The sequence below is a fragment of the Vicugna pacos genome, chromosome 8, assembly GCF_048564905.1.
Source record: "Vicugna pacos chromosome 8, VicPac4, whole genome shotgun sequence".
NCBI lineage: Eukaryota > Metazoa > Chordata > Mammalia > Artiodactyla > Camelidae > Vicugna > Vicugna pacos.
This window is the reverse complement of record NC_132994.1, coordinates 40,489,237-40,508,542: the sequence shown is the minus strand read 5'-3', so window position 1 is coordinate 40,508,542 and position 19,306 is coordinate 40,489,237. Positions and strand designations below refer to the sequence as shown.

The following is a 19,306-nucleotide window of genomic DNA, read 5'->3' as shown; positions in this document are numbered from 1 at the left end:
CTGTGAGTGTAATATACACAATGGGTTTTAAAGACTGATTATGAAAAAAAGGAATGTAATGTTTTAATAATTGTTTTATATTATTATATGTTTGAATGATAATATTTTAGATATATTGAGTTAAGTAGAATATATTGTAAAAATTTACTTCACCTATTTAATTTTACTTTTTAAAATGTGGCTACTAGAAAATTTTAAATTACATATGTGGTTCATATTATATTTCTGTTAAGCAGTGCTAACATCACAACTTTTTAGAATATCACATTTTTATTGCAATGAAAACGTGGGCTGAAGATTTCTGATCTGAGAAAGATCACAATGAATTGATAAGTTTTAAATTTTAAAAATTCTTTTGTGAAAACGGAAAAACTAGAATTACAAAAGAAATCCAGTGATAGCCTCTTTAGCAAAATTAAATGAGAAGCTGTTGTTAAAAGCCCCATAATATGGGTAGGTTGGGGTAGCAGGACCCTCGCAAATTGCATGTGGAGGAGCATCTGTGTGGCAGAAGAAATAGAAAGCGGTCCCAGAAAAAAAGAAATTACTAACAGATTCCAGAAGAAGAAAATGTCGCTTTGGATGGGAATCTTGAGCAAGTGATCTGAGAACAACTGGCAGAGCTGCCTCCAGGTTGCAGGGGAATGCCGAACAGACCCCGGGGACACTCAGAAGCTGCACGGAAATCAGAAAGTAAAAAGTACCGGGGGTGGACTTTAAGAATCTCAGAAATTTCTAACAAAAACTGCTTTTGAGAAAGACACAGTCCAATTCTAAAAAACACTGCTAGAGATAGAATACGAATTGAGTAGGGCAGAAACAGAAGTTTGAAAGGAAGAGAGTTTGTATTCAAGATAGGGGAGGAATACATACAAAGGAGATTGATTTCAAAACTGATCCTGTCTACAGAGAAGCCATGGTTTCAAATAGTTCATCTTAAGGCCAGAGGAGGGAGCCTGCTAGCCAGGAAGCTAGGAAAGTTCTCTGTGCTCACCGCAAACCCTGCATGGAAGTTTCCTGCCAGGCATGTACTACATAAAAACCCATTTCATTTAAAATGAGTAACAGAAAAGGATGTTATTTAAACCCCATATAAACGTACTGTAATCAAAAAAGATAAAACTAATAGAATAATATAACAATAGACCACAAAAGCATATTAGGAAAATAAGCCCACAAAGCAGGTGAAACTTATGAAATAAACTAAATGAAATTAATAATGGTATTCATCTATGAATGAGATAATTCAGAGATAGGAAAACTCAAAAATAAAGTAATAAATTAAAAGAATACTTACAGAGCTTTGGTGAAAAAATAGGAAAAAATCATTTCAGACTGGAGCCTAATTTGGAAGAAACAAAAAACAGGCAATACAGTAAGTACAGTAGGAGAAGGATGACGTACAAGAGAAAAACAAAAAGGATTTCAGAGGAAATTGCAAATATAAAAGATAAGGAAAGAGTAATATTAGTATAATTAGATCCTCTGAAGAAGCATGAAACAAAACAAATATTTAAAACTACTATCAACAAACCCTCATTTATTGCTGGTAGAAATGTAAAATGGTTCAGCCTCTGTGGAAAACAGTTTGATTATTCCTTAAAAAGATAAACACAGAATTATTATGTGACTCAGCAATTCCACTCCAAGGTATATAACCAAAATAATTGAAAATAGGTATGCAACAAATATACATACATATATGTTCATAGCAGCACTGTGCATAATTGCTAAAAGATGGAAGTAGCTCAAATGTCCATCAACTGATGAATGGATAAATAGGTTGTGGTATATACATACAGTGGAATATTATTCAGCTATACAAAGGAATAAAGAAGTACTGATACATGCTGTAACATGGATGAATCTTGAAAACATGCTAAGTGAAAAGCTAGACACAAAAAGTCATGTATTGTATGCTTCCATTTATATGAAGTATCTGGAATAGGTGAATCCATAGAGACAAATGCAGATTGGTAGTCCCCAGAAGCTGGGGACAGGGAAAGTGGAAAGTGACTGCTTAATAAGTACAAGGCTTTCTTTTGGGGTGATGAAAATGTTTTGGAACTAGATGTAGATAGTGGTTGCACAACATTATGAATATAATAAATGCCACTGAACTGTCCACTTAAATGGTTAATTTAATGTTATATGGATTTTGCCTCAATAAAAAACAAATTACCAACCAATTCACTCTTAAAAGAAAACTATCACTCTTAAAAAATAGATCACTCTTAAAAAAAATTCAGTAAAGTTTTCCTGAAATAACGCAGCATTAAATCTACATATTGAGAAGAATACACATGGGCCTAGAATGATGATCACCACACTATATTTTAGTAAAATATAGGGCTTAAAAATGAAGCAGACACAAGATCAAGTCACTTATAAGAGAAAGCAAAGATTAAGACTGGACATCTCAATAGCAGCATTTAATACCATACACCAATGGAGCAATGTATTTAAAATACTCAAGGAAAGGAAACATGAGCCAAAGATTTTATATCCAGCCAAACTGACTTCAGATATAAAGACTACAAATAAATAGTAATGAATATGCCAGAAATTAGGGAATATTATTATGAGACCTTTCTGAGACATCTGCAAGACCAGAGAAAGAGTTGAAATCATAGGTGCAGCTTTGGTAAAAGGTCTAGTGATCAGCATATAATTTATTTATTAGTGGAGCTAAGACTACTAGAGTTAAAGATGAGAAAATAATATCTAAATGTTGTGTGCTGTATGCTCTGTGGTATAAATATAGTGCAACTATCAAAAAAGATAGATTAAGATAGAGAAAAAAGAAGAAAGAGAAAAGAGTATCTTGAAAGTATTATATATCTAGATAATAAGGCTATTATCTAAAAGTAATTATTGAAACAAAGATACAAAGCTTCTAGAATACTAAAAAATACATATTTTAAAATCTAATGAGCAGTTAAGATCTTACATGTGTATACGCCATATACAAATGTAACATGAAAAATACGATGAAAGGTTACAAATAAATAGACAAAATTATACTGGGTAAATGCAAATGAAATGAAAATAGGAGTTGCAAACTTGATAACAGATAAGGTAGATTTCAGGCCAAAAAGCATTTAATGTGGAGGAGGAAACTATTTACTACCTCAGAAAACTGAGCAATATTAAAATTAAGCACTGTTCATCAAAAGACACCTTTCAGAAAGTTAAAAGACAGACCACAAAATGGAAAAAGGTATTTGAAACTCATACCCAATAAAGGAGTTTATATTCATAATAATATGTGTGTATATATCTGTGTGTATGTGTGTGTGTGGAGAGAACGCCTATAAATCATTAAGAAAAAGATTAAAAACTCTGTAGAAAAATAGGCAAGAGACTTGAATAGGCACTTGACAAAAGAGAATATCCAAATGGTCAATAAACATATGAAAAGACTGTCAGCCTTATTAGTAATCAAGAAGTTTTAATTAAAACTACAACAAAATGCCACAACATTCCTACCAGAATGGCTTTGTGGATGCAGACTGTATGCTTCCATTTATATACCCATTCAAAACTAGGCAAAACTATCTGTGGTGTTAGAATTCAGGGTTTTACTCTGATAGTTACCTTTCTTGATGCAAATGGAAGTAATGATTGGAAACGGGCCACAGAAGAGTCCTGGGCTGCTAGTGCTGCCCTATTTCTTTATCTGGGTGGTGGTAAAATGGCTATGTTCATTTTCTGTAATTGATTGTGCATATACTTCTCTGATGTGAGTTATACATGAATTAAGAAGTTCTTCTGATATAGAGTGATCTCCAGGAAGCAAAAATGCAGGAATGCAGCACAGTGTTTTTATTATGAAACATTTTGGTTTGGTTTATGACATGCCACCTTCTTTCTTCTACCTGTCGGGCCATCCCTGACTGGTTATTAGGTAAGCATCAGTCCTTGGCCATCTGTTCTCCCTCTGACTCAGTCCTAGGATGTTAATTCACGTCTCTATACTCCTGGTTCCAACCCTAGTCCCAATTTACCACTTCCTTTTTTTCCTTTTCAACATTCTGTGGGGCCGTTCCTGTTGATTATCTCATGGCTGACACAGAAACCCATATGTCTAAGACTTAAACTCTTCTCTTCTCCTCCCTCGTGTCTAAATAAACTACCATCCTAATCTTACTATTTCCATCAGTGGTTTCATCATTCTCTAAACTTGAAATATTTGAGTTGTCATTGACCTCATCTTCCATTTGACATCCAGTCTAAGCGTTGCTGGCAATTTCCTTTCATCTATGTGAAATGCTTTGTTTCCCAAGTTACCATGCTGATGTCATTTAGAAAGCTATGTAGGGTGTTGCTAGTGTCCCTGTCTTCATCTCCTTACCTGCAAATATCACGTAACTAAAATGTCGAGCAAGAATGTCCTACAGTAATACGGTATTGATGGTTGCACAACTCTATGAATATACTAAAAAAATCACTGAACTGTATACTTTAAAGGAGTGAATTTTATGGTATGTGAATTACATCTCAATAAAGCTATCACTAAAACAGAAACGTCAATGAGAGCATTTAGGGATTTCCTATCAGATTTATCTCAGTTTCGGTTTATCATCCAAAGCCATTCATTGTAACCAGCCTCACTTTCCTGTGCAGTCTTGTCCAATCTACCAACATACAACTGCTCTAAGTAGTTTTATTTCCTTGCTAATAACATCTTCATATTCTAATAAGTGCTTTCATATATAAGATTAATAATCTTATAAAAATAGTCAAAGCCATGGATATTGTCCCTAATTAATTTTTTAAAATTTTATGGAAATATAGTTGACTTATTAACATAGTGGTTTGATGTTTTTATAGATTATACTGCATGTAAAGTTGTAAAATATTGGCTGTATTCCCTGTTGCTGTATATATAAATAGTATCCTATTTTTTTTAAACCTAGTAGATCCTATCCTATTTTAAAATTGGAGAAATTTGAGTGGAGACAGAATGATTTATCTGGAATCACAGGGCTAGTGTTAGAATTCATTTCAATTTAAAGATCCTTATTGAGCATCTTTTATGTACTAGGCACTGTTTGGTGCAGCTGGGAGGCTGAGATAGATCCTAATGCTCTGGTCTCTGTACTAGGGAATTTACCTAGGTTGCTTCTAGTCTCTGTCTGCCCTTGCTAGTGTTCTTGTCTGTTGACTGCTTCACTACTTCTGTTTTGTCCTTGTCATTTAACTTCAAAGCCCTTTCTAAACTCTCTTCCTCACTAACCTTTAAACCTTCCTTTACTATGAATCCCTTGGGACCCAAACAATTCTAAATATATCTGTAACTTGACACATTTTTCTTTAGTTGGTTCAAATGTGTATATATTACCTCAGTTGATAAGGAAGTTTTTCAAGGGCATAAATAATTATCTTCTGTAATTTAGAAAGTATGTTTCACATTTTTTTCTCATTGGACCAGCATATTCCTGGGCCCCTAAATGCTTAGTAAAACTATTTTTAGTAGAAAACTGAGGCCTTGTCTTGATTTTTAATCTACTTTTAGTTGGGAAGATCACACACACGAGGGACACATCCTGGGCACAATTGTAAAACAGTGTATAAGTTGTGAAAAAGGAAAAACTTTAGATTGTGTGGCTCAGTGGTTCTGATGAGTTGTTCTGCTTACTGGAACACTTAGCTGCAGCTTACGGTTAGCTCTGATCTTTGGGCCCACTCAGTAGTTTATACTTTAGCACCTAAAACAAACAGATTGTGGTCAGGCTGATTTGGACTAGTATTCTCTGAGGTGGAGACAGAGCACCATTTATCGGCTGCTTCTGTAACATGCTGTTAATGTTCGTGGATCACTATAGCACATACTGTTTGAACAAGGTGATGAGCCACGCCCGTCCTGTATATTTTCATTAACTTTGTAGATAAAGGTGAAACAGTGAAAAGCTTTCTCAAAGGAGGCAAAGTAAAATGGAGCTAGCATTCTGTGTTATTAGAAGATACTATGTATGGTAGAGTTTTTCCACTGAAATCTCTTATACTGTTGATTTTATGTCAGTTTAGAAGGATGTTCTGTATATAGCTCGGTCAGATAATGGTCTTCTAGTGTTCACCTGTTTATTTTAAAGGTAGTCTCTTTGTGTCATTCTTGAATAATAATTAGAGTCAAAATAAAGAAAATTAAGCAGACTCAATGAAACATTACTTAATGGTTTTTATTGTTGGTATTTTATAAGGCACAGTTGGTGGATCTGAAATCTGAACTGACAGAGACCCAAGCAGAGAAAGTTGTATTGGAGAAAGAAGTCCATGATCAGCTTTTACAGTTGCACTCTATTCAGCTTCAGCTTCATGCTAAAACTGGTCAAAGTGTTGACTCTGGTACTATCAAGGCAAAATTGGTAAGTAGTTTAGAGGGTAACACATACTTACATGTATCTTAGAGGGTGAAGAGGAGAATTTTTAATGAGACTTTTTAATTATGAAAGTTAATATAAAAAACTGTATGCTTATGGAAATTTTAGAAATACAGGAAATATAAAATAAAGATAATAATCATCATAATCATCCACAGTCTCATCACCTAGAGATGATCAGTGATAATATAACCAGTTAGTACTTAGGATTTTCTTCCTATTTAAAAAGAGCCATATAAATATATTTGAAAGAGTTTGTGATTGTAACATATAGACAATTTATTTGCCCTGCTGTATTAGTTAAGATTAAGTTCAGCTACATATGACAGAAATCCCGACTAACACTGGACTTATTCTTAAATAGTACAAATGATTTTCTCTCGAAGCCCTGAGACAGGCAGTCCAGAGCTGATAATGGCAGCTCCCCAGATATCAGGGATCCAGTTTCCTTCTGTCGTGCTCTGCTGTCTTTAGCTCGTGGTTTCTGTCTTTAGGATTTCGGCATGTCTGCATTCCAGGTAGGAAGAATGTAAGGGCAAAATGATGCTTCCCAGCTGCATTGACCTTCTTTAAAGACCTTTTCATGAAATCTTCCTCAGCTTTTTGCCAGGCATTAAGCCATCTCGTTGGCTATCCCTGGCTGTCTGTCAGTCCCTTTGTTGGTCACATGGCCACCTCCAGTAAAATTAGAGTTCTCCTAATAAGGAAGAAGGGGAACATGGAGTTGGTTGCCAACCAGTAGCACATTTTTCCTTTTGCTTTTAATATGTTATAAGTAATTTCCCCTGCCACTGAGTGCTTTGTCGTGTTTACATAATGTTCATTGTATAAATGTTCCGTAATTAACCATTGCCCTCTTAATATAGGTTGTTTAAATAGAATTTTTTTAAGTCTCCTTTCAGTTTAACCTCGTATGTATTAAGTGTGTACTGTGTGCCAGACACTTTGTTAAACTATAGGGGACACAGCAGTAAATAAGACAGAGAAAGCTTAGGAGAGGCAGGAGATGAAATGATGCTGATGATGACAATAATACATTTTAAAGTTTTACTTGTTTTCAGTTAATCCTATTTGATTGGTTAATTAGTTCCTAATACTGATATGTTAGAATTTATTTAAATGAATATTTACATTCTCCTGAAGTTTTTTTAAATTCTGATATTCTACAAATCTAAATTATTATTGTTGTTTTATTTAGCTGAAATGAGTCAGTTTCATAACTGCTTCTTTGGAATATTTGATATTAATATTGAGAAACAGTGTACATTTTCCCTAGAATTCACCTGAAGTTTTAACATTAGATTTGAAACATAGTGCTAATAGATTTGAATAATGGTGCTATATAGTAGGCACCGAACTAGACATGTTAACTAATTTTGCTGAAACAAATTTTTAGTGCTATACAGTTACCATTGCTTGTAGATTTACAAGTGTATTTGTTCTAATGAACTTTACCCAAGTGATGTTCAGCATATGGGAATTTTCCTTATAATGATTGTACCACTAAATAAACTCATTTGTTTGATAATTTTCTAATCATAAAACTTTTTTCTTATATCTTAAGTCTGTCCCCTCTATGGAGGAACTGGTAAGTATGCCGTTTCTGTTTTGCTTTAATATGTTATGCTGAAGTGTTCTTAGTGCTTTATTCGCATATTACATGTTGTCAGTTTGTATCTGAAAGTGATGTTGATGATGGTGGTTTTTTAATGTGCCGGTACCTGAAAAGTTTAGTGGGTAGCCCATTGCTCTTTTCTCGCCTCATGTTGCTAAAAGATTTTTCTTTTGTTTGTGACTTGTTGCCATCATTTACAGAAGCCATCAATTTTGACAGCTTCTGAGCTTTGTAACTTGCTCATACCTCTACCTGAACAGTTGGTTTTCCCACTTAGGTGTTGTAAAGATATATTATGCAGGCCTAGCTTTTTTCTCCTTTTCTATTTTAATTTATTCCCAGAGAAAGAAAGTGCATGTTGGTTTCTTATTCATCCACTGCATGTGTTATAACTTTTCAGCAGTCTTGAGAAACTTATGTGGCCTTTGAAACAACTGAATTTTGAGACCCTTTATCAGAGTTTATTTTAGAAAGTAACAATATAAATTCTTAATATTTTTCCCACTGCCCCACCCTAGTCAGGTTCCAGGTTGTTATATGACTTTTCGTCTTTTGAAAATATACTGTTCAGATACCAGAATACAGAATTAACTTCTTCATTGTTACCTCATGATGAACAGGTTAACTTAAAAAAATTTTTTTTCTTTAAATATAGAAGTGATTAAGTTCAGCATTCCTAGTTCTGTTCTTGCTTGCATCTGTTAGTTTCAGGCCTGCGAGTTTGTCATTCATTAGGAATTTGAATCATTAAACAAAGTAGTGACTTAATATGTTTCTCGGGTTTCATAAATATTTTATAAATAATTCACTAAAGAAATTGTAAGTAGATAATCTTCAACATAAAACTTATTTAGCCCACAAACAAAGAATTCTTGGTCTTCTAGGAACCCTTTTCCTGAAACAAACAGCATGAACCTCATTAAATGTCATTTAAAAAAGATTTTTGTTCATATTGTCCAGACTGGTTTCTTTTGGAACTGATACCTGCCCTTTTAGGAAAGAGGTTCTGAAAAAAATTGAGATTTTAATAATTCCAAATTTGTAAAGGGAGAATTCTAGATTATTCTTCAAATTTAAAAAAATATATGTATGGAAATTGTGTTCTAATGGTTATATTAATTTTTCACGGAAGTTGAAAAAGCCTGCTAATTAATCTTACTTCTGTATGTCACATATATAATGATAAATACTTTAATCAGAGAAGCGGCAAATATATCCAACATTTGGTAGTTGTCATTCGTTTTATCTTGTTTTTTTAAATTTGTTTTTAAGGTTGTGGTACTCACTACCTTGTATTTGAATATATCATATATTGATGTTTAACTGTTGTCAAAACAGTAGACCAAAACAGACATTGACAGTAGTACCAAAATATGTTTCATTTAATTGTTAAAAGTTCCCTTATATTTGTTTCTCAGCTTAATACTCTCAACAAAAGGGAAATAATTATAATAATCAGTACTCATACATTAGAAACAAATCATTTGCCATTCACTACAGAGAAACGTTTTTCCCAGTGCTGAGGTAGAGCTTTATTTAAAGCTCCTAGAGGGGCTATGGCGGTCTCGTGAACAGTGCCACATCTCATCAGTAAAGACAACAGAGTTTCACAGGATTTACAGATTCTGTAAATTAGTGAGCCAGTAAAAGCAGTTCTGTAAGTCAGTAAAAACACTTCCACTCAGGATAAATGCAAGTTTACAGTGTTTGGATGGTTCTTTTGACCCCAAAATAACACTTAAAAGATCTATCAGGGCCTTTATTCAACTCTCGGAAAGGTTTTATTGGGCCACACAGTCTGTGTGTGTGTTTGAATTTGACTTGACTGACTTTAGGCAGGGTTTTGAACTTTCTGTTTTCCCCTCCACTTTGTCTTGTTCCTGCCTATCTGTTCTGTGCTTGGATTCCAAAGGCATTTACATTTGTAACCCTTGATGTATAGAAGTAGGTATACTGTACTTTGTACTTTGAAGGTAAATTGAAAATGATCTCTCACATGTGAGTTGATAATAAAAATTTGATGGCAAAGATACTGAGATATATTACATTCTCTGGCTAGCACCTGTAAATTCACACATATGGGTTATCTACCATGGCATCCTTTTTTGAGAGCTAAAAATTGACATCCATCCTACCTCATAGTAGGCAGGCGAGGCCAGTATTTTCCCTCAGAAAACAGTTCTTCAGTCACTTTAACATGCGGACAAATAGATGAGCCAGATCCCACTGTTCAGTGACACTCTATACCCTAGAGGTTCTTGCCTATAGGCATTTTTTAATGTGTAAATATTTTAATGCAGTTGTTGCCAGCATTTCTCCATGATCATGAAATGTTTTAAAAGAATTAGAATATCCGTTCTGATTTAAGCATTGCAAGTTTCTTATAATCCTCTAAGTACATTAGCTATAGACTGTATCTCTGTGTAACTGAATGATTTTGGCTTGTTTATAGCATTGTTGCATCAAAGTTAATTAAATATTTGGGTACAACCACCAGAGTGATTGTTTTAGTCGAGTTTCTTGAGTCATTTTTAAAAGTAGAGAGTAGGTTCAGTTATCCATTGAAGCCATCCGTATTAGTATGTGATAACATGAGCTTAGAGAAGGCTACTAATCTTAGTGTCCTCAGGATCAAGGTGCCCTCCGCCTTGCTATTATCTTATCTAGAAGTGGTTCCAACACCTTCTGGTACTAGTTAAAAAGAACTGGATCCAAGTCTTTGTGTTTCATTTTATAGAATTGAAGTGGTAATCTTTATCATATGCTTTCATTGTTGTATCATAGATTGTGTGCTTTTGTGTATTTTAAAGAACATGGTCTGTCGCTAAAGAGTCTTAAAAGTGTTAGCATTACTTTATTTTTTTTTTAATTGCCATAGGAGAGAGAGCTTGAAGCAAACAAAAAAGAGAAAATGAAAGAAGCTCAACTTGAAGCTGAAGTGAAGTTGTTGAGAAAAGAGAACGAAGCCCTTCGTAGACATATAGCTGTTCTCCAGGCTGAAGTTTATGGGGCAAGACTGGCTGCCAAGTACTTGGATAAGGAACTGGCAGGAAGGTGTGTGAAAGATGGGTATCTTTGTTGTGCTCTTTGGTGACCAGTTGCATAGTTAAAGAGGTTGACTCCTATCTCTTGTGACAAATGAAATTATTAATCTTTATCCTAAGAGTGATTTTGTAGTTGATTTTAGCTTACTGTTTAATATTGATAGCATTACGTATTGCAGATTTATTTAGCCTTACTAAGTATTTATGGTTTACACACACACACACACACACACACACACACAGCTAGTAATTTACTGTAAAATGCTGACAAAAAGCTGCACTTCTCAGTGTTTCCTGCTTTGACACCATAGCAGATGGTGGTCACATGTACAGCATGACCTCTGTAGGAATTCTCTCTGTGATCAGTGAAACCCACTCTTTCTTGCCCTTCAAAAACATGTTGGAATGACAGTGGTTTTATCATAATACACAGTTCTGCTTTCATTAATTTTTTTACAGTAAATAATTTACAAACTTTGATTCATTATTAGTACTAAATAATTTTCTGCTTATTGTTTTAATGTCACATTAAGAACTGATGTGGAGCAAATAAAAATAATTATATCATCTTGAAGTGCACACTTTCTAATAATTTTACCACATTTAAGATAATCCTTTTGTAAAAAGAAACTGTCATTGGGAAAAATGTTTTGTACAGTTGGCCGCATCTACAGACTAGTATTCAAAAGTATCTCAGTTCGATGAACTACCTTGATTGCATGCAAGATATGAGATGTGTTAATGCCATCAGTCTCATAAATTGTTTTAAAGATGTATATGGATTAAGTATATAAATAAAGAAGGTCTCATTCATTTTTTGTAAACTGGTTTTCCCTTGAAGACATCTGTTCTTCTCAGAATTTTCATGTCTTTATAAATCTGAGAGACATCAGGAAGTTCCTGTGTTGTAGTTTTATTCCTGACATAAATTTATGCAGCAGCTACTTGTATTCGGTAATTTTTTGGAATTCTTTCTATAGTATACATAATGAAATACTAACTGAATTAATTCCTTCCCAATGTGAAGGGTCCAACAAATACAATTACTAGGACGAGATATGAAGGGACCTGCTCATGATAAGCTTTGGAACCAGTTGGAAGCTGAAATACACTTGCATCGCCACAAAACCGTTATCAGAGCCTGTAGAGGACGGAACGACCTGAAACGACCGATGCATGCGCCTCCAGGCCACGTAGGTTTGCGTCGCTGCATTTTCTCGCTCAACCTCGTCCTTCCGTTAATCACAAATCCTTTGCATTTTTTTTATTCTACTAGTATTTAAAACCTTTATTTTAAAAAAGGAAAGTGAGATTAAACGTATTCAAAATAGATTCATATTTAAAATTCCAACAGCCCATATAGCTCTTTACAGACTTACTAATGCCCCAAAGATGATACTTTTGAAGACAGTAGACTATTGCTAGCAAATGCATATTGCTTTGGCTCATATTTCAGAATTTTCCTGGATCTCGGTCAGGCATATTTCATGTTTTAAGCATAGCAGAGAATGTGTGGTCATATTGATGAATTGGCAAATATTTGGGGGTAGTTCTTTAAGGGAATTTTTAGTGACTAGATTTGAATGTAGTTTCTCAACTAACATTTACACCTGTTTGATCTCACATTAAGATGGAATTTGAGATCTGTGTCCAGTTGTCTGCTTCTTAGCCACCATCGTACTTCTTTCTATCTGGATAAAAATTTATTGAATTTCATTACAACAGCTGCCTGATGATACAAACCTTAATATAATAAAATCATACCTAACTCCTACCCAGTGGCTCATATATATTGGTACCAGATAAAGCCTGGCCTTGAATGGTAAAATTATTTGTTGCCTCTGCAGAGATTTTTGTAAGAAGAATTGGTATGTACATGGAGTTGGTTGGAGAGGGGTGGTGATTACAGTAAGCATTTATGCTGTTGTCTTCTCTGGGACATTGGTGGTCCCCATTAGCATCTAGGCAGTGACCAGAGGATAAATGTTACTTTATGCTAAATAAAGGATTTTGAACCTTAACCTGGTTATAATGGGATTTTTAAATAAAATAGTTGGCTTAATAAGATTTAACACTGTTTTGGCACTTACTTTGATATAGTGAAGAGGATATATTGAAAGAGGGCCTATTTGGAAGATACATTTAGAAAGGTAGTAAAGTAAGGAGAAAGTGATGAAAGGAGAGACAGGTTTGGAGAATTAGAATCAAGCAGAGTTGGTGACTAACTGGTAAGTAGGTGAGTGAGAAGGAAGTCTAGGGTTTTGGTTTGGGCAGCTGAGTGAGATGATGGCATTCGTTGACAAAGGAAACAGGAAATGGAAGGTTTGGGGGGAGAGACATCAATTTTAGACATGGCAGTGCTTGAGGTGCCAATGGCACAGCCACTGTGGCTGGGAAATATGACTGGAATTTGGAGAGAATTCTGAGCTGAAGAATTATTAAGTAAATCATCCTTTATAATTGAAATCAAGGAATTCAGTAAATCACCCAGGGAAATTATGTAGAAAGTAAAAGGATGGAAGGAGACTTTTATGGGGTGAGGGAAGGAAATGGCTGACCAAAGGAAGAAGCCTGTGGTGGAGCTGTCAGATACAGGCCATCTAGGAAAGAAACCAAGGAAAAGAGAAGATTTCAAGGAGAGGATAGTAAACAGTATCAACTTTCTGCAAGGTTCATAGAAGGTAGTGACTAAAAAGTATTCATTGAATGTAGCCATATTGGTCACCAGTGACTGTAGAGAAGTCAGCGTCAGTGAAGCAGGTGGGGGCAGAACCCTAATTACAGTAGTTGCAGTATTGAATGTGGGAGGCAAGGGAGGGAATTAGCTTTGTCTGAAGGTTAAGGAAAGATGGAGGGAGGATAGTAGGTAAAGAAGATAAGGGGTGATTAAAGGGTTTTTATTTGTTTAGTTTTGTGTTTGTACATGGTCAGTATTTTAAAGCTGGATGAATCTTGGAGTTTTTTCATATGCTGAATTAGGGAAGGAGCTTGTAGAGACAGAAAGAGTAAAGGTACCAGATAAAGAATTATTAATGGAGCAAGGTTCTTTAGTTAAGAGGTAGACTCCAGAGCTCAAAGGAATGAAAAAGTAATTAATGATCCAATTGGCATTTTGTTTTTCACTTCTACAAATCAGTTAAAATGAATCTAGAACTTTGAGATATTTTCCAGTGAAGATAAAGTTACCTACTTTTGTTTCTTGAAGATATTTGTTTATCAATTAATTCCTGGCAGTAATTTTTTTTGTAATGTCCTACAATTTAAAAAGAGATGTATCAGTATTAAAGAAATTAACAAAAGGGTGAAAAAAATCTTTTATACATTTCACCATGTTAATACAACTATTTTTGCTTTTCCACTTTATCCATTAATTATTCTCTTAACACTATACTGGGTATCTATTACAGGAAATTAATAAAGATTTCTAAAAGCAAGTTATGATAGTATGGGTGTACTCTATTTGGCATATTATGTAAGTAGTATTAATTTTTCTTCTTTTTTTCCCTTCAATAAGGATCAAGATTCTTTGAAGAAAAGCCAAGGTGTTGGTCCAATTAGAAAAGTTCTCCTCCTTAAGGAAGATCATGAAGGCCTTGGCATTTCAATTACAGTAAGAAGTAGTGCTTCCAGTCTCCTCTTCTACAGTTACCTAGTACAATCATGCTCCTTTGTTGGAGCATGAGGAATAGGAAATAAAGTACTTTGAATATATTTTCTAAATAAATTTATCCCCATGGATACCAACACTTTTTGTATGAACTTTTTTTTGTATGTAAATCTTCCAAATAACTGTTGAGTATCACTTTACTAAAAGTATTACTTTAGTAATCATAGTTTATTATTTTCATTATGACTCGGGTCATAGTTCTGTACCATATCCTGTGATGCCTGAAGGAGCCTTTGGGAATGGATATAACTGGTTTCTTCTGTGTTAATTGGCTCCAGATTGTATTGTTCTTTTCTCTAGAGTATCTGTTATCTTTCTCATCTCATTTCTTTGAGATCAGACTTCACTGGCTCTTGGGTCCCAATAGTCTTCTTTTTTAAAGTTGATGCCTTTACAGCCAGTTATTTCGGACAACCTTCCTGAAAGCAGTCTATTATTAAAATACATATATATTTAGAGTCATTTTGCTGTTGTTCAGTGCTTTGTTCCAGACAAATGAATGAGGTGGCTTTATACTTAGGCACTGTATGAGTTCATTCGCTTTCTGGTAAGCTTAATGTAGAAATGTTTCTTATAATAAAAAGTTTATCTCTTGGGTATTTATTGAATACCTACCTGTTTTGAATGTACTTCCCTCAAAGAGCATAAGTTTTAGAAGGAGAAATAAGATACAGACACACAAATAATTATGATTACAAGCTAGAAAGTAAAAGATATTAACTACTGCATTTTATTTTTGTACATTATGTATTATGTACATTTTGTACATAAAATAATGGTTTGTCTTACCATTCATAGTGATTTAAATTCGATAAAATCTAATAGTGCTGTGGACTACTAATATATGAAACATTTTTGTTTATACTTAAGAGAGTTTAGCCAATTGTTTTGGTTTTTCAGGGGTTTTTTTGGCTCTGGAATGTGTTTTTAAAAGCACACATATGTTATTAATCATTTTGCTTAGAGGTAACTCTGATATTCTTAATAATTTGATTCACTGTTATCTAAGTAGCAAATAGGATTTCTCTCAGCATTTACAGAGACAATATAGGTGCTTACTGGAATATATTTTTAGGAAAATATTTTATCAGTAGAATGGTCTGTGACTATACAAAGGTAAACTAATTTATTGCTTTCTTTTCGTTAGGGTGGAAAGGAGCATGGTGTTCCAATCCTCATTTCTGAGATCCACCCAGGGCAGCCAGCTGACAGATGTGGAGGGCTACACGTTGGAGATGCCATTCTGGCTGTTAATGGAGTTAACCTAAGGGACACAAAGCATAAAGAAGCTGTAACCATTCTTTCCCAGCAGGTAAGTTCCCTTTATGTAACTAAAATTGGATCTATCAGTTGTTCTTTTTGAATCAGTTGAATATTATATACTTCACTAGGAGGCTTCTCAAGTAGTAAAATGTTTGTATATAGATAAGAGTTTCCTTTGACTTGGGGCTTTTAGAGAAGACAGCCAGATTTAGTGGAAAAGATACTGTTTGCCCTTCTCCACAGCTATATAGCTTTGAGCAAGTTGCTTAAGTCCTTTGTGCTACAGTGTCCTCATCTGAGAGCTGTAAGGATTGAATATGTTAATACATACAAAGAGTTGAGAGTAAGACTTGACACTTGGAAAGCAAAGCATCACTAATGACTGAAACACTATACAAATATGAAGTATTATAGGAAAAAAACAGTGCTAGAAGTGGATTGATTTTACAATCATAAATGTTAGAACTGAAAGTGTCCTTAGAAACCATTTAGACCAACCCTTTTATTTAAAATGAATGAACTAAGGTTCTTAGAGATTAAATGATTTGCTCAAGGTTGCAGAGCAAATAAATTACAGAGTTGAAATTCATATCCAGGAGTCACATTTGTTATCCAGAGTACTTAAGATGTTTTTGTTTTGTTTAGTAGGAATAGGGTTGAGGGAATTAGAGAGTTGTTGCTAGTACATGGAGGTGTTTGTTGGATCATCAGTGTAGTATGCCAGGGTAGAATTGAATCTCAGAGTTGAAAGTGACTTTATAGCTCGTTTGGTTCAACTCTACATGGTGCATAAACCTCTGCAGTATCACTAATTAAATAATTATGCTAAAGGGACGACTGTGGATAAAGCAGTCCATTTCATTGTTGTACTTTGCTGAGTTTTAGAAAGCTCTTCCTTGTATTAAGACTAAAATCTGTGTCTTCATGACAGCTACCTAAAGACTCATCTAAAACATCACTGAAGACTGCCACTGCATTGTTGATCCATCTCCCCAGAATGGTATTTTTAAAGCATTATCTGATAAGGGAGCTCCAAGAATGCAAGTTAGCCTCTTTATGTTGCTGTTTTCTCAGCCCAGCTTGGCTGTTACCCAGTAGCGGAGGAGTGGGATGAATGGCAGCTGTGGTAAAGGAGATGCTAATAGGCAGTTCGTGAGATAGATCGTTTTAAGGAACACTAAGCACATGTTAGAATTCTGGAGTATAACCTTAAACTTCTGGGAGAGAGGAACACCAAAGAGACTTAGTGAGTAGCAAAAAATGACATGCTTTCTTTTGAGCAAAGGCAGGGCATAATTTTCAAAGAATTGCAAATACCAGACTTGTGTGTAGTGATTATAGTCTGTTATTAAAAGATGATTATAGCTTGGAATTTTTTTAATGTAAAATAATCTGTAACTTTTTGCTTGAACATAACATGTTATTGAAGAATAAGTACAAATATTACACATCTAGTCTAGTATAGTAGAAAAAGCAAGGACTTCAGAGTCAAATTTCTATTTTTCTATTTTACTTGTTCATCTTGTGGAGAGAGTTACCTGCTTTCTTCAGGACTCACTCAGGTTTCTCATTCATGTACAAGCAACTACACTAGGGTTGTTCTGAGGACTGAAGGATATAATTTTGTACAATAAATACAGTAATTACTATTACTGAATAGAATACCTTGATTAGCACTGTGTCTGGCACTCAGTGAAAGTTAAGAAAAGGCTCAAGACTTATTCAATAAGAAATAGGAAAATCATTGTGTAGAGGTTTCTTGAATTAGTCCAGGAAGAATCTGTGTGATGCCCTTAGGTGCAACTTTAATATCTGACTATTTAGATGGATTTGCTGAATTGCTACTGTGTAAAGTTTAAAATGCAAAATGACTTTTAAACTGAACATTTGTTCCAAGATTCTGTAAATTGAATAGTTAAGCATCCTTTTTTATTTTAGGTCTTTTAGCAAAAATATTTTGATCAGTAGAAAAATTTACTGTAATGTTAAAAGGAAATTGCTTCTACCTCATGAGAGTCTTGAATTTCATTATTTGTTGTCTTGAAAGGAACTAAATCTGAGGTCCAGCACTGCTTCTCACCCCAAAGAATTTGGAAATCTTTTAAAATTATAATTAACATGGTTTCCTCATTTTTTTCCCCTCCATTTTAGAGAGGAGAGATTGAATTTGAAGTAGTTTATGTGGCTCCTGAAGTGGATTCTGATGATGAAAATGTAGAGTATGAAGATGAGAGTGGACATCGTTACCGTTTGTACCTTGATGAGTTAGAGGGAAGTAGTAATCCTGGTGCTAGTTGCAAAGACACAAGTGGGGAAATCAAAGTGTTACAAGGTAAAAATCACCCTAAAAGTTACTATTAATGTATTCATTATGAATACACTTAAAAAATACAAAAGCCTCAGATGCCCTTCAGTAACACTGTTCAAATGATGGGGTAATCGTCACTGACAGAATGAATAGCTTTCCCTTGCTGTATTACAGCTTTATTGTACACCAGTATTTATGCCAAAATTCTACTTGCATATCAGTTCTTCTGGATTCATCTTGGACAAGTGTGTTACCAGTTACTGAACTATAAGTGTTCTTTGAAAAATAAATAAAATTTGAGTTTTCTAGACTCTGAGACAAAGACCAACATGCCTTTTAGAGTAGATACATCTTAATGTCATGTTGCTGTTTTAATGCACATTTTTCTCTCATAATACAATGATTCTACAGGCTACATGTGAATAAGTGATTAGACTGTTATCTCATGATCGTTACTAGAATCAGGATATGTGAGGAGGGTTTTTGGTGTAGTTCCTTTACTATCATTTGTACATATTTTAAAGAAAAATTCGAGCACTTTCTTTTACGTAGAGCACTGGTTCTTAAGTTGTGATTCATCAATCTTTGGGGGCGCCTGAGACCTTTCAGGGGGTTCTTGAGGTCAGAACTTTTCATAACAATACTAAGGCATTATTTGTCTTTTTTTTTTTTAATGTTGATATTTGCACTGAGGTACAGAAGCAACAGGAGTAAAACTCCTGGTGCCTTAGTATGAGTCAAGGCAGTGGCACAACTTTACTGGTGATCATTGTGTTCTTCCTTGCCATCCACTCAGAATTAAAAGGAAAAAAGAGTGCCAATTTCTCTTAAGAATATCCTTGATGAAATAAAGAAAACTGTTTATTTTATTAAATCTTGACCCTTGAGTACTTGACTTTCTAATCTGTGTACTGAGGTGGGAAGTATGCATTAAGTACTTAGTCTGTATGCTGAACTAAGATGCTGGTCTCGAGGAAAAATACTTACGTCTTTAAGTTTCTAGGTGAACTAGTCATTTTTTTCATG

The 19,306-nt window shown here is 34.5% G+C and overlaps 1 protein-coding gene across 1 annotated transcript in view; it reads left to right on the top strand.

The window, feature by feature from the left end:
• The window catches only part of GOPC (golgi associated PDZ and coiled-coil motif containing), a 37,167-nt gene that overhangs the window by 15,505 nt on the left and 2,356 nt on the right, over nucleotides 1–19,306 (top strand). The window contains exons 2-7 of the mRNA XM_006205695.4: nucleotides 6,204–6,368; nucleotides 10,877–11,052; nucleotides 12,070–12,235; nucleotides 14,557–14,652; nucleotides 15,857–16,021; nucleotides 18,124–18,304. Coding sequence (XP_006205757.1) covers nucleotides 6,204–6,368; nucleotides 10,877–11,052; nucleotides 12,070–12,235; nucleotides 14,557–14,652; nucleotides 15,857–16,021; nucleotides 18,124–18,304 — 949 coding nt within the window. The remainder of the gene's footprint in view (nucleotides 1–6,203; nucleotides 6,369–10,876; nucleotides 11,053–12,069; nucleotides 12,236–14,556; nucleotides 14,653–15,856; nucleotides 16,022–18,123; nucleotides 18,305–19,306) is intronic.